Source organism: Pteropus medius, unplaced genomic scaffold (assembly GCF_902729225.1).
Source record: "Pteropus medius unplaced genomic scaffold, Ma_sr-lr_union100, whole genome shotgun sequence".
In the NCBI taxonomy this organism is placed as follows: Eukaryota; Metazoa; Chordata; class Mammalia; order Chiroptera; family Pteropodidae; genus Pteropus; species Pteropus medius.
Window position 1 is genome coordinate 23,338,221 of NW_024342471.1, and position 16,295 is coordinate 23,354,515.

Here is a 16,295-nt window from a genome sequence, read left to right on the forward strand (position 1 = left end):
ATGACCAGCAGACAAGTGACGTCTTCACAGGAAGGAAGGGAGCTTGCTGGAGATGGAACGTGAGCCAGGCTGGGCACCAGTTGGTCTAAATGAGATAAAAATGCAAATGTGGCTGGCGAGGAGGCGTCTGCTCCCCTGTGGATTCTCTCTGGATGCCGGGTCTGAATTTAGGGAAAGTAAAAAAGACAGCCAAGTAATGCTGAACATCGCATGACCTAGTACTGTGGTTTCCAGTGCGGATGGCGGGTTGGCAAGGTTTAAGAGATAACATAATGGCATTGATACATGCTCAGCCGAGCCCCGGTGCGGTGTCAGCACTCAGCAAACGCTCACCCTTAAGTGCTGTGAGCAACGCCCCAGAGGTGGGCATGGAGGGCAGAGCAGGCAGCCCTGCAGCCCTGAGCGGGAGAGGCTTGGCGGGGCAGGGTCATTTAAGGCAGTCAGTCCCTTTGACCAGTGTTCCCCTGGCTGTCGCAGGGCCAGCATTGGAGGGCAGGAAGGATGGAACACTGAAATTCGGTCCGGTGACCTCTGCGAGGAAAATGAGCTGGGTCTGGGGGTGGGAGTTGCTCCGGGGCGGGAATGTTGTGTGATCACACACTCAGCTCTCAGAGTAGGAACTGAAAGCTCGAAAGCAGAAGAGGGGGTGTTTTTTGTTTCTCTTCTTTTGTGGTTTCACACAGCAAATGTATGACAGTCTCTGCTTCTAAGCGAACGGAGCCGCCGGTCATGCACTGAGTAAGTGTGTCCTGGATTTCTCGTGTCCCTTCCTTGAGCCCTTTCATTTTACTCCTATCCTGCTTTCCGGAAAGTTGGCCAGCTGGGAGGATCTTCTTGACAATTTCCCATGTTGTCCATAGAATTCGGTTTCTGAGAACCGGCCAGACGTATACAGTGACATTGCATAACCTGCCTGCGAAGCCAGAGATATCAGCTGTGGAGCACCGTGGGGCTCATTCTACCCAACATGAGAGGGTCGAGTGCCATGGACAGGGCGTCCAAGGTAAGTGGCGGGGCTTCTGAATGGGCAGGGGGCCAAACATCCGTTAGGGTTAACGACAGTGACAGATTTTCATTCCGAGTTTCTAATGAAGTCAAAGGGTGAATACTAGTAAGATCCGGGTTTGAAATGGGCAGGTTTAACGTAAGCGTGGAAAAGGTGTGTACTGTAAACCAGTTGGATTCAGAGGTGGATGGAAATTACTTTCTAGCTCCTGGGGCTGCTAACACAATCTATCACTTTGCGTCCGTTCGCCTTCTAACTTGAGCAAGACCTCAGCCCTCCCTGACCTCCCCTTTCCCTGGACCCCGAGGATCCTCGGTGTCACTCCCAAGTGTCCTGAGGGGAGCTATGCTCCGTCTGCAGCACAGAGCCCCGTTGTGGGCCTCAGCCTCCTGCGCCGAGTCCACGGTGCTGTCTTCTCGTTAACTCTTGTATTGACAAGTGTGAGTGGAGCTCAAGTCTGTGACGTGAATCAAAAAAGATTCACTATTTAGAAAATCGAGATGGCTACGAAAAAAATGGCTCAGACACAAGGAAAGTGAAGCTCAAGGATGCTCTTGCTATACCTTTTAAAAATGTCAGTAGCACAGGAAAAATAGAAATGAAGCAATGACTAAATGGCGAGCCTACTTACATGAGTTCAATACGTGATTTATTTTTACAATAATAATCCAGGTTTTATTAGTGGAATTTGTAGCTGAGTGACTCATGACATCCTCTTTTATAGAGACGGTATGTAAATACCTTAGTTAGAATATCGTACCCAACTATTTTCTTTGAAATTTTTTTAACCATTGGGAAAATGGAAAAAAAATAATTCAATAAATCCCTACATTTAAATCCTCTATCGAGATTCACCAGTTCCTGACGCTTTGCCGCATGCGTCTGCATTTATTTGTATATCTTGAGAAACAGCACGTACTCTGTGGTTATCGTTCTCGTCCAATCGTTTGCAAACGAACATGGCAGATACAATGACACGTCTTCTGAAAACGAGGACATCGTCCTGCAGAACTCCAATGTCATTGTCACACCCAAGAAAAATTACCAATGAATCGATAATACCATTCTAATATTCAGCTCACATCCACATTTGCCAAAAATATCCTGTCTAGCTTTTTTGGCTGTTGTGATTGGTTTGTGCTTGTTTACTTTCCAACCCAGGATTCATTCCAAGACGTTGCACTGTCTGTCAGTTCTCTGTCATCCTTAATCTGGAACAATCTGCTACTACTGATTGTTTTTCATAACATTGGCATCTTTTCTGAATTTCCCAGCTTTTTTAGGTCTTAGACTTCTTTTTATTCACACGCCACTCCTTCTGCCTAATTTCTATGGCACTTTACCATTTGTAATTAACATGTATATGTGCATATAACTTCGAGCTGGCATTTCCGGCATCCCCATGAAGTCCTGTTATCAATAAATACTACACAGATAGCCGTAGCTGACACGTACTGACTGTCCGTCTGCCAGGCCCGGTGCTGCTTGCATTTTCCATCACATCCTCACACCTCCGTGAGGTCAAGGTGCTACTCTCATCTCCACTTTACAGATAAGGAAAGTGAGGATTCATTGACTTGCCAGATCGCACGCCAGTGAGCCAGCAAACTTTTCCTACAGACCCAGATAGTATTTTATGCCTCGAGGGCAACCTACGATCTCTGTTGCATATTCTTTGTTTTTACAACTCTTTAAACATACAAAATCATTCTTGACTCTTGGATCGATCATCTAGATTTGGTCCACTAGTCATGGAGCAGGCCATCCCGTGTCCTAACGTCCTAGAAGGCCACCTCAGCTCGTTCGTGTCACTTCCTCCCAGGAATGGCACACCAGGGCAAGAACCCCAGTCTTCAACTCCCGGCCCGGAGGCTCCTGTAGGGTATCCCTGCAGAAATGTCAGAGCACGTAGAAGGCGATGTTCTTCCTAAAGGCTTGACACAGACAGGACCCGTCCCTGAGCCGCGGCTGAGCGTCTTGCCTGTCATGGTGAAAAGTACATACCACAGTTCCGTTCATTTTGGCGCCGTCTTACGTTTAAAGCCTACCTTGTCGTTCGGTCGCTTTTTAAATGGTCACGCCATGCTTTAAAGGGGTCATACCGTGTACGCGGGTCTCAGCTTTGGTGCCTCTGACTTTAAAGCAACCCCCACTTTCTTCGGGCACCCCAGATCACCTTTCACACCCTGCTGCTGACCCATGACAGGGGCCGCTGCACGCTGACCGCCCTTTCTGGCCGTTCCCCACGTTGCTATTTGCCAGCCAGCCGTTCGCCATCAGAGCTTTCGCCTCTGTGCATAGAAGATTCTGTGTAATTGTCTGACTTTCACTTGGTTTTTCCCTAACGGTTTTATAAAACAAGGTGAAACTGAGAAATAAGCATCACGGCATTAGCGAAAGGAAACGCTAGCCTCAAATAGAACGATTGCGACAAAGGCCGAATCATGACGCGTGGCAAAGTGGTGACTCCGACATCTGGTGTGTCGCACGGGCCTATCGCACCGGAGCTGACTGACTCCGTGTTCTGCGCCGTCCACGACGTGCCACAAAATTAGATCGAAAGGATAAGGCGACCGCGCGATTTTATGATGCGTAGTCCTCGTTTGGGATTTTTGGTAGTTTGAAAAGTGCCCTATTTACGAAAATAGAGTCTGCGTGTACCTCAGCGACACAGTCCCATCTGTGGCAAGTTGGGTTCGCTTCCGAGTGTGGGTGTGTACGTGTGTGGTGTGTCCACGCACACACACCAGTAGAGGTGATCTTAAACTTAGCATCTTTGGGCACAGCCATCTTATCTCGCTGGGGAGTGTCCAGCAGTTGGAGGAGGATTACCAGGATGTGGGGAGCGGCTTCAGGCCCTCCTTGCACCTTATGGCTCTGAGCTGGCTAGCAAGACGTTTTATGCTCACCCCTGCCCGATCCCACTCCCCAGCTCCCCTCCCGCGTTCCTTCCCCTTCTGTCCTGCTGTGCCCACCCTTGGAGTGCTCCTCTCTCACTGAGGCTGGGTCACCGGGGTTCTCCACGCAAGCGTCTCCCCAACCCAGAGGCTCCTCCGATCCACCCCGTCTACATCGCCTCCCCGTCACTCTCATCGTCTGGCTCGTCGTCACTGATCGAGATCTGAAACTCTCTCTCCTTTGTCTCCCCCTCTGGAAAGTCAGCTCCGTGAAGGACAGACCCGGGCTTTCCTGTTCAGTGCTGTATCGCTATGCCCAGAGCAGTGCCTGCACGTAGTAGGTGCTCAATAAATGCTCGGTGTTGGTACATGAATGGATAGGAGGTCATGAGGGATGCAGGTGGAACCCTCGCGACACAGCCCTGCCTCGGGGACAGGAGCAGCACTTCCTGGTTGTCAGGGGTCTGGGAGCTGAGGTGTTCACCGCCTCTCACGTCTCTAAACAGTGACCTGTCCCCAAGCTGACACACGTAGGTTCCTGAACCTGGGCTATGCCTTCCCCAGAGCCAGATGTTGCCCCAGATCTGCACCTTTGCAATTGAAGTCAAGGTCACAAGGACCCATGGCCTCCCTCTGACCTGATCCAGAAGCTTCATCCCTTCACCCACCTCACAAGGCAAAACGGCCCAGACACACCACCCGGCTTGAAAACACAAGTCATTGTTCACTGTTTAGCCATTTACCCAACTCACAGTTTCTGGGCTCTGGGGGTTCAGAAAGTCAGTGAATGAGTAAATGGACACAGTGACTTCAGGGGATGAGAGCTGCCATAAAGAAAATAAAACAGGGTGATCCGAGAGGTGATGGACAGAAAGGGCCTCTCTGGAGACCTGAGTGATGGGAAGGGCATGGCAGGCAGAGAGAACAGCAAACCAAAGGCCCTGCAGTAGGAGCAAATTTTGCAGGTATCTGTAAACAGGCCGGTGTCCTCGGAGCCGGGCAAGCAAGGGAGAGAGTGGCCAGAAATGAGATGTCAGGGGTCAGCGAGGCCGGCCCTGCGAGAACTCAAAAGGGCACTCGACTTGTGAAGGAAGCCACTGGCTCGTTTAAAGCAGGAGGTGACATGATCCGATGTAACAGGTCTCTCTGACGGCTGTGCAACAAACGGACCATGGGTAGGAAGGACAGAAGCGGGGCATGATGGGAAGCAGGCGCAGGTGGCCTCGTTCTGCATTTTGGACGGTACCGTACTATTCTCAGTGGACACGGAGAAGAATCGTTTGCTCTGTCTTTTGAAAAAAATACGACTTTTGGTGTTTGAGACCATCAGGGGATGTAAGCAGAAAGAATGGTAAAGAAAGTGAGAATAGCTTGTAATTTTATTGCATGTGCTTATACATATACCTTTTTATTTTTATTTTTTTAGGAACTGGGTTTTTTTTTTTTTGGCCAACCTTCCATTTTCTGTTGACAAAAAAAACCCCTTTCGCTCATTAAACAAATACTGAGTGCCTACTATGTGTCAGGCACTGTTCTTAATGCTACAGAGAACAAAAGTATCTAGTCTTTTTTTTCTCAATATTTACTAAATTGTCATTATAGTTATTTTTAAAAATCCATTACGTTTTATTATTCCTGACCCTGCTTAATAACTTTTATTCTTTTAACATGTATGTGCTCTAGAGCTCACTTAAGAAAAAAAAAAAAGCTAACCAGAACACCACCACCACCCAAGAGTTTACAAAGTCTGTTACAAGGCTATTCAGAGGAAACTGGCCTATGTGATAATGGAATGGAGTGACCATAGAAACGTAAGGTGACCATTTGGGGACTGTGATGACTAAGAAAGGAAATGACAAGTGCTCGGAGAGGAAATAACTTCGAAGAGGGAGGGTCGGAGGCTAGTAAGAAAGATGCCACTATGATTGCTATTCAAATATGCCGACATGAGTTGCAAAAAGGGGAAATTAATTATCATGCTAAGTGAAATAAGTCAGACAGAGAAAGAGAAGTGCCAGATGATTTCACTTACAGTGCAGAGGACGATCTGGTGACAGGCAGAGGGGAGCGGGTGGGAGGCTGGGAAAAAGGGACGAAGGGTTAAAGAAGCACAAATGAGTAACCGAATAAAATTGTAAAGAAAAATTCGTGGATAGGGGGCTGGGATGGGGAGCACGGCCAGAGGGAACCAGTCAGCAGGAAGGAAACGCTGTGTGCAGGGCCAGGGGGTGACATGATGAGGGGGCGTGGCGGAGAGGGGGGATTGCTTCCTAAACCACACGTGTCTAACCGACGTACCGTATACCAGAAACTTAAGCATCGACGCTATGAGGTTTAATTCTATTAATGATATAATAACTATAACCATAAGATAAAATCTTTTAAAAAGGGGGAAATCAGTATTCTAAGAACCATCTCGGGACGTGTTGCTCGGAAGCCGCGCGTGTCGGTGTGGGCGCGCGCGCGCGTGTCGGCGTGGGCGCGCGTGTCGGCGTGGGCGCGCGTGTGAGCACAGAGAGCAGACTCGGAGTCGGGGGCACAGGGATGCGCGTGTCCTGGGCGCGTCCTGTCCCGGAGCCGCCTCCCCGGCTCCCTGCACAGATCGGGCGCGGACTCCCGTCTGGGCTCGTCCCCTGGCCACTCACCCCAGAGAGAACGTCTCCATGAGCTTCTGAGTCACTGGTTGCCAGGCGCTGCTCTTTTTCTTTAGACTGCTGCTTCTCCTCACTTGTTAAGGACTGCTCAGGCCGTCTGTCATGGGACGGGGGATAAAAACTGGGAAAACAAAGCAGTAGGGTCCCCCTCTGTCTGCCACCTGGCTAACAAAAAGTAAAGAGAGCTTTGTGGAACGTTCGCTTCGGGCTCAGAATCAAAACACCCGAGGTCGAAAGGGCACCTGGGTCGGTTACCAGCAGCAAATACTTCAAGTTGCTTCTTTGCCACCTGGATGTTCTTCCAAAGTGAGGGGAACAGGGCCGGTTACACACACCTTCTCTCCAGCCCTCCTAGGGTGTCACACAAACGCCTGCTATGGGCTTATCTATGGCCAGCTGTTGACAACAAAATAAACCCAGGGAACAACTGGAGGAGAGCTTCGGGAACGGGGTGGCCCCTTGCTTGCCCAACACCCCTAAAAATGACCCCAGGAAATGTAGAATCTGGTGAACGAGCTGAATTTTCACTCCTGTCTCTGATCCATTAAGCGGCTTTGAATTCTTCCTGATTTCCCATCAGTCAGATGGGGAAAGCACACCCCGCAGGGACCGTGACCCCTGGCACATAAGATGAGTCTCGGTTCCACACACAGACAGAGCACTTTCTTAAGGCTGGTAATGTCTTTTAATGTGCATTTGAAAAAAACTAAAGCTAGCTCATCAGACTTGTCATTTCACAGGTAATACTGCTTAGGGAAAGTGTGTTGTCTTTTAATTGGCTTAATTTAGTATTTTGCTTTAAGAAAGTGTGCAGGCGGCACATGGATGTGGTAAGAATATGCAGTTGACACACAGAGTTGAAAAAACAGTGTTGGATAAAGCTGTCTCCTAAGCGGAGTTGGTGTCATTGCTTGTGACCAATCAAATAGCACACAATACCTTTTTTTGTCTCCAGGACTTGTTTTTTTCATGCCGAAATAAAAAGCGGGGGAAAGGAAATGAGAAAGGAAAAGAACCCGTTGGTTTTTTTTAACCCCTCCGCTGGTTTTCGTGAACTAAGAGATAACAGTAAGAAAGGAAGCCATGCAAAATGTGGCGGGTGCTGCAGCCGGACAGGAACCCTAAAAGCCACCTCGCTTTCAGATGAGGAAACTGAGGCCCAAGACGTTCTCAGTGACTTGCCCTCCTCCTTCCACAAGTTTCTCGTGAGCAAGGGCCAAACCCTCAACCACTTGCCTCGTGCAGTATTTCTCTCATCTCCTCTTTTTTCCAAGCCAAATGTCTTGGACTTGGGGGTGGTGGCGGGGGGAGACCCCTGCGTACTCCCCGCCACGTAAGACGGTTTGGTAGCACAGGGACCCGTCTGGGGCCACACCCCAAACCATCAGTTACCGAGGGCCAAGGGCCGGGAGATCTCTACTGTTGCATCGTTTTAATCCTGAGCTTAGATCAAGGGAGCCTGGTTCACCTCATCCCCCACCAGCACACGCTGTCAGACATACAGTAGTAACTGTCGAATCGATGAAACACTCAAAGTGCATTTTAGCAAGATTCCCACAAATGCGGAAGTATATACAAACAAGTTGATCTGGTCAAGTCCCAAACCTATTGGAAAACCACGATGTTCAGGCATCGGGGAAAAAAATGTTTCCTTTCCATTGGGTGGTTTAGGAATTTTTTCTGGCCACAGCCGCTTCCTCAAAGTCTCATTAGCAGGCAGTGCCTTCTGCGGCTTCGGAAGTCCCTGTGCTGAGTGGCCTTTTCATCTGAACCAGCAGGAGGAATTCAGAGCTGGAGGACTTAGAGCTCTGTGTCATCATGGAGAAATCGGTTCAGGTTTGTGCTTGGTCTTGTGTTTCCCTGATGCCTGAATATCGTGCTCCTGCTTGTCGAATAGGCCGTCGTTCGAGGTCATTTTTAGAGCTGTTAGGAAAACAAGGAATCACTCTTTTAAGTTTTTTTCCCCGCTCAGGCTGCTTCTCATTTCCAAGTTTACCAGGTTAATTCACTTCTTTGTCCCCAGCGTTTATAGATAAGTCCTCCGTATTGGCCGTTTGCATCCATATGGGTGAGGGTAGGCGTGGCGGGCGTGCACTGTGTAACGGGCCTCGTCCGTCCCCGTGGCTGTTGGTTTCAACCCAGGTCACCTGGCAAGGACAGCTGCAGACAGAGCTCTTCTGGGGCACAAGTGTTTTAGACCCCAAACGCCGTGGTATTCTGGCACGAACTACGACAGAAGGATTTCCCTTCCAAAGCAATTTATGCCTGTGTTTTCTGGGATATGGAATAATCACCTTTAAAAATAATTCCTTGAAAGGATGAAGATGAAGGTGAATGTGAGTTTCTGATTTCCTCTCCCCTGGCATCCATTTCCTGTTACTTTTGATTACTTGCAACTCTGAGTTATCTGTGTAAAGGGGTGCATTACTTGTTATTTCAATTTTCCCCCTAAGTTAAGGAAGTAGGTTAAGATGTTTCCCAGATAACTATCACAGCAGTGCAAATAATTGAAAGTTGTTTTATGTACCAGGTTTTGAAACAAAAAAAAAGAGAGAATTTATATTTTATTTAAAAAGCTATATTCTACTTTACTTTTTTTTTTTAAGCTTAAATATTACTTTAAATATAAAAGTTATTGGGAAAGGGGAGGGTTTCAGTTAAAGGACTTCAGATCATTTTCCACACACTCTGGAGCCTCTCATTCAAAAACTTCTTTCAACTTTTCCAAAAGGGGAGCTGGAGCGGAAGCTCACTTAGCTTCCTGGACTATCCAGCAAATCAGAATCAAGCACAAAAAAGACAGCAGTTTTCTCTCTGCAGCAAGAGAAGCGATTTTTCTTTATATCGTGAGCTGATGCAAGAAATCACTTAGCCGTCACCTCATTTAAAAAGTTCTGAATCTGTCTGAGAACGAAATGCAGATTATTGAGGCAGAGCTGTCTCAAGTCTACAATACTACAAAGCTCTTTCCCCAGCACGTCGGCCATGACACACTCAAGGGAGATCGTTTAACACAGTTGGCAAATCCCAGGGCAGGTTCTGATTATGAAATACACCGTCTTGCTATCTTAGGTGTGACGCTCGGTTCCCCACAACTTGTGGACTTTTAAATGTAAATGTTGGAAGCTACTGAAACTCGTGAGGAAGAGGAAAAGTGAAGGCGACAGCTTCTTGGACAACTGTCTCAGAGGGAGATGGTCGAGGAGGAGAAAGGAAGAAGAAGGGACGAGTGGAAGACAGGGAAATGGGGGCGGGAAAGCAAGAGAGGGATGGATCTGGAGAGAAAAGAAAGGGGAGAAGAGCGGGTTGTCTGGGTCTCCTGTCTCAGCTGCAGACCTCATAACATCACTCCGCGTGCAGGGAAAGGAGCAAAGGGTTATTCTCAACACCTTCCCCCGTGGCACATGCGTGCAGCACACAGCTTCGGCGTCCCGTGCCTGCTGTCCTATTTTTCGGTGTTGGTAGCATGTCCCTTGTGGGATGCCCACCCATCTGGTCCAGAGTGTGTGTGCATAGGACCCAGATGATCCCGCAGCTGACCGGAGGGGAGGTGGCATGGAGATGGCAGGGGCAGCGAGCCTCCCTGCTCTACCTTCAGACTCACTTGCTGCCTTCCTCACTCGCGGGGGCCGGGCCAGAGAAACCCTTAAAGCTTCTTCCAGCCTAAACTTCTGTGATTCGTAAGGCACCTGCGGTTAGCCTCCGTTTCATGCCATGGGTTCGTTGCCTTCTCTGTGTGCCCTCACGCGTGGCCCTGCTCTCGATTTGCTGGGGAGAAAGAAGCACTCACAACGTCGGCTGGTTTTTGAAAACCGCTCACACTTTGCAGCATCTTACATGCTGTAAGTGGCACAGGTTCTTCGCTGGAGGGGCGTGAGCCTTGTGCCGGGGATGTGAGTTGTCTTGCAGTTCACAAATGATTTCCCAGATGCAAATGCCTTTATGTCCAAACTGCTTTCTGCCAAGATTAAGACTGACCGGGGGTCTGTCAAGTGTGGGAGTGGACTGGGCTTAAGTCGTCACGACAAGGAGGAGCTTATGTTCCCAAGTGCAGAAGCCATCTTCTTCCAACAGAGTAGGATCCTTTTGAAAAAACTAGGTTTTTATATCGAAAAAGCAAAACATGCACACATGGTTTAAAAATTCAAACTGTACCAATGAACACAGACTGAAAGAATTTTTTTTAAATCCTGACTTTATAGTTTCCTGGCCTCTAGTTCCCCCAGCCAGAGGGAGCCCCAATGATTTATGTAAATCTCCCCAGAAGGTGCTATGCTCATAAAGGCACAAATGGAGACAGCCTATGCACAGTTTCTCATCTTGCTTTTTAAATAATTTAATGCTATATTTTGGAGCTTGTTCCATTTCAGCTCATATAAACTCTACCTTATTCTTTTTAATGGCTGTATAGTATTCCATTATACCTTATTCGTTTTAATGGCTCTATAGTATTCCATTATACATTATAGTATTTCATTATTTACCAATAATTACATTTAAGTTGTTTCCTGAATTCTTTGTGCAGAATCTAATTCTGGTAAATAACCACACAACTTACCCAACTGAGTTAAAATGTTTTTATCGGCTTACGATCCCTCTCTCCAGAGGTGCACTTTGTCACTCACCCATCTGTTGAAATGCACATGCCACCTTGTGATGGAGTCTGTGCCAGGCACTCCAATGTATAGGCTAAAAGGACAGACTCATGAGTCAAAACTGTCTGTGTTCCGGTCTTGGTTCTGTTTCTCGTTTTCTGAGCAACCTTAGGGTATTTACCTACCCTCTCTGTGCCTTAGCGTCCTCATCTGTTAAGTCGGATGTTAGTAGCAGCACCTGCTTCATGGGACAATGACTGTCAAGTGAGACTGTTGGTGCTAAGTACTTGTTGCAATGCCTGGCCGAGTTGAGAAACTGTGAGCTATCCCTGTTAGCAAAGCACAGCTAAACAGTAAACAGTAAACAGCAAACTAACGTGGTGCCTGACTCGGTAGGCATCCAACAGATTTAAAAAGATGTTTTTTCCTCTTCGATTAATTTATAGGAAAACGATGCTAGCTGGCACACGTAAGAAGTCTGTGTCGTGTGGGGTTTGCAAAGTGGGGGTCCTTTCCAGGTCTTTGCTGTGATTCCTTAAAATGTTTCTACCACTCTCTCGACTTTCCAGAGGTTGCCTCACAGAATTTTGTTACCCATCAAAATCCCTCACAAAAGCAACGTCATGTAAATACTGTTTCTTCCTCTGTCTTTCTTCCGTTTTTTGTGGGGGGTTTTTTTGAGAATGTGGGTGGGAAAATAGAGGTGGTGAGGGGAATTTTCTTATGCTCTTGGAAATGTTTCTTTTTTTCTTCCTTTTTTTTTTTAACATAATGAGCTTTTAAAAATGATGGAAAATAAACAGTCACAAGCCAAAGATTGCACCATTCTTCCTGCTTTGATCTTTCCAAGCCTGTCTGTGTGTTTACATAACATGAATTACTTCCAAGTACATTCAAGGGCAGGAGGCTGTCTTTGAAGATAATCAAAGAGCTTTCTCCCTCAGCCTTGAGTCCTGATGTGCCCAGTCTGGTCTCAGCTGCCTCCTAAAGAAAGATTCGTAAGAGACTCACTGATGTCAAAGTAAAAGCTCCTACAGCCAGGGGAAGCCTTGATGAACTCGAAGGATTCACATTTTCCAAACAGCAAAGGTTTTGAAACATGTACAGTGTATGCTTTTAAAAAAACTGTGGTTTCTATGTACCTATCAGCTCATGGCCTTCATAGGGGAAGTATGAACGTTTCCGGCACCTTCTTCTAAAACTAACTAGGAATTCTTGGAAGTCGGTCATGGAATCTGTGAGGAGGGAGCTAAAATGCTCAACACAGACATTTTTCAAAGGATGTGTTGGAAGAAAAGCGTCTGTCCTGTTAACAATGGGGTTCCATGACGCGGAGAGCAGGGGCACAGGGATCGCTTGCCGCTCAGCGGTCCTTGCACTTTATCTCTTGATTGGGGCACTTACTCATTCACTACTTCCTGCAGCAGGAGCCGGCAGACAGAGCCTCAGACTGCGAGCAGCCTGCACACAGTCTGGGCCATAACGTGGCATCAGCTGCTGGCTGCTGGCTCCTTGTGCCACTGCAGAAGATAACGTGAGAACCAGGTCTTCTCTGCTCCCTGCTTTTCCTGGTCCACACTGCATTTCTCCTCCCTTTCTCTGGCGATGATAACCCTGCCTTTCTCTCAAGACTCACCTCAAAGCGTGCATGCAGTTTCTCATCACTCTCTCCCTACGGCCACCCTAAATCCAACCTCCGCCTTCAGCTGAGCCGTGGGCAGCTCACCCTGACCGGGCGAGTAGCTTCGTTTAGCGTCGTCAGCTCCCTCCAATCCCTTTCCCGCCCAGCAACCAGATATAAACAGCGGTCGATATAGAAATCAAGCCCCAGACCCTCTGCGAACTTCTCTCCAAGCAGCCTGGTCACCTTTCAGTTCCTTCAGCTCACCACCTACTTCACGCAGAGAGACACACACACACACACACACACACACACACACACGCGACACGCCAGGCCCCTCCTACCACATCCCTCTTCCTCCGCCCGCATCATCTCTCCCGCACGCCCGATCTGACTAACTGCTCCTCACCCTCAGATAGCGACTTGCGCAGCCGCACTCCTGGGGGAGTTTTCCCTAAGCCACTTCCCAGCTGCTCTCACAATTGCTCGTCCCTCCCTCTTGTCTCTCTCATCGCTCTTCAGGGGAGCAGAAACCCCATAGAGTCAGCCCTCGAACAGCACGGACGTGAACTGCACGGGTCCCCTTAAAACGCAAATTTTTTTTCCATAAGTACTGTAAATCTATTTTCCTTCTCAATAACGTGTTCTTTTCTCTAGCTTACCCAATCGTAAGAATACAATCTATCACCCATATAACATACAAAATGTGTGTTAATCGAATGTTTATGTTATCGGTAAGGCTTCCGATCAGCTGTAGGCTATTAGGAGTTAAGTTTTGGGAGAGCCAAAGTTATACGTGAATTTTTAATTCCGTGTGTGTGTGGCGGGGGAGGGGTGCCCCTGACCTCCACGTCGTTCAAGGGCCAACTGTATCTCTGATCTGATTAGAACGGGCATGGGCGTGAAACCAGGAGCTGCGTTTCTCACTGCCGTATCTCCGCAGAGCACTGGGCATATCGTAGATGCTCAGAACAGTCTTGCTGAATGAGTGAACAAATGACCGAATGCATGCACGAATGCGTGAATGGCATCCCAGTTTTCTCCAACCGTAGCTAATTACTCCCTCGGCTCATTGCCGATTCAGCATCGATTAATCAATCGGGCAGGCGTGTGATGATTTCCCCAGAGGCATTGCCATCGCCATGAGAACAGGGAATCTCTCATTCTTTGCCTTCGTTCCCCTGAGCTCCTTCCCCTTCTTCCTTCCAGATACTTATTCATTTTCCTTTCCCCACCCCCAGCTGTATTATGGATCTGGGCATTTGAGGGAAATGTCCTGTCTGGCAATTGGTTCGTTCTTCCATCGTGCCCAGAATCTATCTGCCTGTGTGCCACAGGCCACAGAAATATAAACACGTATCCTTTTTCACCTTTTAAATATTCACACGAACATTTCTAGATTAATACCTTAGTGACGATTGCAATTGTTATTAGGTTCCTTTGCCGAGGCCTGTCATTTGCTTCCACGTGTCATCTAGACAGAGATTAGCACAGCGCCAGGAACATAGGTGCACAGTGACATGTGCCGCCACTGCCGCTCCATGTTCTCCCTACATTACAGAGGAGCCGGGCCTCACGTGGGTGGTCAGGGACAGCCTCGGCGGGAGGCGACTCTTGAGCTGAGGTCCAAAGAGGAGCCAGTCATGCAAAGATCTTGCAAAAGAGTGTTCCGGGCAGAAGGAATGGCAAGGGCAAAGGGCACGAGGTGGACACAAGCTTAATGCTCCCGATCAAAGTAAGAAAATGTGGCTGGAGGGACATTGGCAGCAGGAGTAGGGAGGCCGCTGGGGCGGGGCCATCAGGGAGGGTGTTTGCTCCAAGGAACTGGAGGTTTTTAAACTAGAGACCAACGCGATCTGATCTTTGTACATAAAGTATCATTCTGGCTGGTGTCTGGCGAATGAGTTATAAGGAGAAAGATGTGATAATGGATATGAGGAGACCAGATAGAGGCCAAGTGACCTTGGGCAAGTCCTTCGATTTCTCTGCCCTTCAGTTCCTTTGTCTGTAAAATGGGGATGAGAAAACCTCCCTCTGGGTATCACGCTACGCGAAATGAGTCAGACGAAGACAAATACCACCTGGCCGCGTTCGGAACCTAAAAAAGCAAAGCAAACGAACAAACAAAACAAAACGAAAACAGACTCATAGCAACAGAGACCGAAGGGGTGGTTACCGGAGGGGAGGGGGCGGAGGACGAAAAGATAAAGGGCAGCAGGGTCAGCAACATTGTGATCCGTTTGCATGGTGACGGAGGATGACTAGGATTAGTGGGGCGATCACACTGTAAGGTACAAAAGTGTCAAATCACTGTATTGTACACTGAAACTAACATTACTAATAGGATACTGTATACTAACTATGCTTAAATTTCAAAATAAATTTTAAAAATTTAAACTGTACCTCCCCCGCAAAAGGTAAACTTATACCTCTGAGGCTTCTGAGAATTAAGTGATATAATGACTTCAGTGCACCCAACACACAATAGGTCCCCACTCAGTAGAGCCCACTGTTATCTCCTCTCTCTAGGCGAGGGGCTCCCCGAGACTTCTCAGCTGTGTTTAATTCTTTGTTTTGTAACACAAACTCTGACGGTCTTTGTTGTTAAAATTCTGAGACATTAATTGATTGCATGAGGTGTGCAGAGACAGCTGCTGCCAACTATAACAAGCTACCATACTGACGAGAGCCACGTCATAGCGACATATTTAGGATTCGCCTTTGCCGAGAGCTTACATCCTTTAAGGCAGCGGTCCTCAACCTTTGTGGCACCAGGGACTGGTGCTCCTATGAGAATTTAATACCTGAGGATCTGAGGTGCAGCTGAGGCAGTGATGCTAGCGCTGGGGAGCGGCTGCAAACACAGATGAAGCTTCATTTGCCTGCCGCTCACCTCCTGCTGTGCGGCCCGGTTCCTAAAAGGCCATGGACTGGTACCGGTCCACGGCCCAGGGGTTGGGAACCCCCGCTTTAAGATACGGCCAGCTGCAATGAACTCAGCAGGCCGGAAGTACAAAGTAAGCCATGTCTCCAGAATAAGACTGTTCCTGTCCATCTCGGACAGCTGTGTGTGCCCGCTGGGTGGGTGACCATCCAAGCCCATTGTTCTCTGGAAAAGCATCCCTGCCTTCCATGGCAGGCGAACGCACTGGCTACGCTGATGACAATCTGGACTCCTTCCCAGCAGCTACTGTATTGCAGCAACTGCTCGGTTCGAACGCACACGCTGTCTTATTTCTAGACAAATGCGAGCCCATTTCAGATGATGGGCTGTTGGTTTTAAGACTGTGGAATGTATTTCCTGGGAATCGTGATGACTGGCCGGAGACCGTGTTTCTGTTTTCCCTTTTCTTCCCAGTGTGGACAATGTATAATTTTCCAAAACTATAATCACGACTCTTGGGCAAAAAAAGAAAGTGAACCGGTGTCAAAAATCTCATTAAACTGATTATTTAATGAGGGGAGCAGAAAATGTTAAAACCAGGTCAAGGAGCCTTTAAGGAAGTAGATATTTGTAGAGAA

The 16,295-nt window shown here is 48.0% G+C and overlaps 1 protein-coding gene across 1 annotated transcript in view; it reads left to right on the forward strand.

The window, feature by feature from the left end:
- The window catches only part of CASS4 (Cas scaffold protein family member 4), a 29,872-nt gene continuing 13,577 nt past the window's right edge, over positions 1-16,295 (forward strand). The window contains 3 exon segments of the mRNA XM_039863731.1: positions 1-59; positions 744-954; positions 956-1,003. Coding sequence (XP_039719665.1) covers positions 1-59; positions 744-954; positions 956-1,003 — 318 coding nt within the window.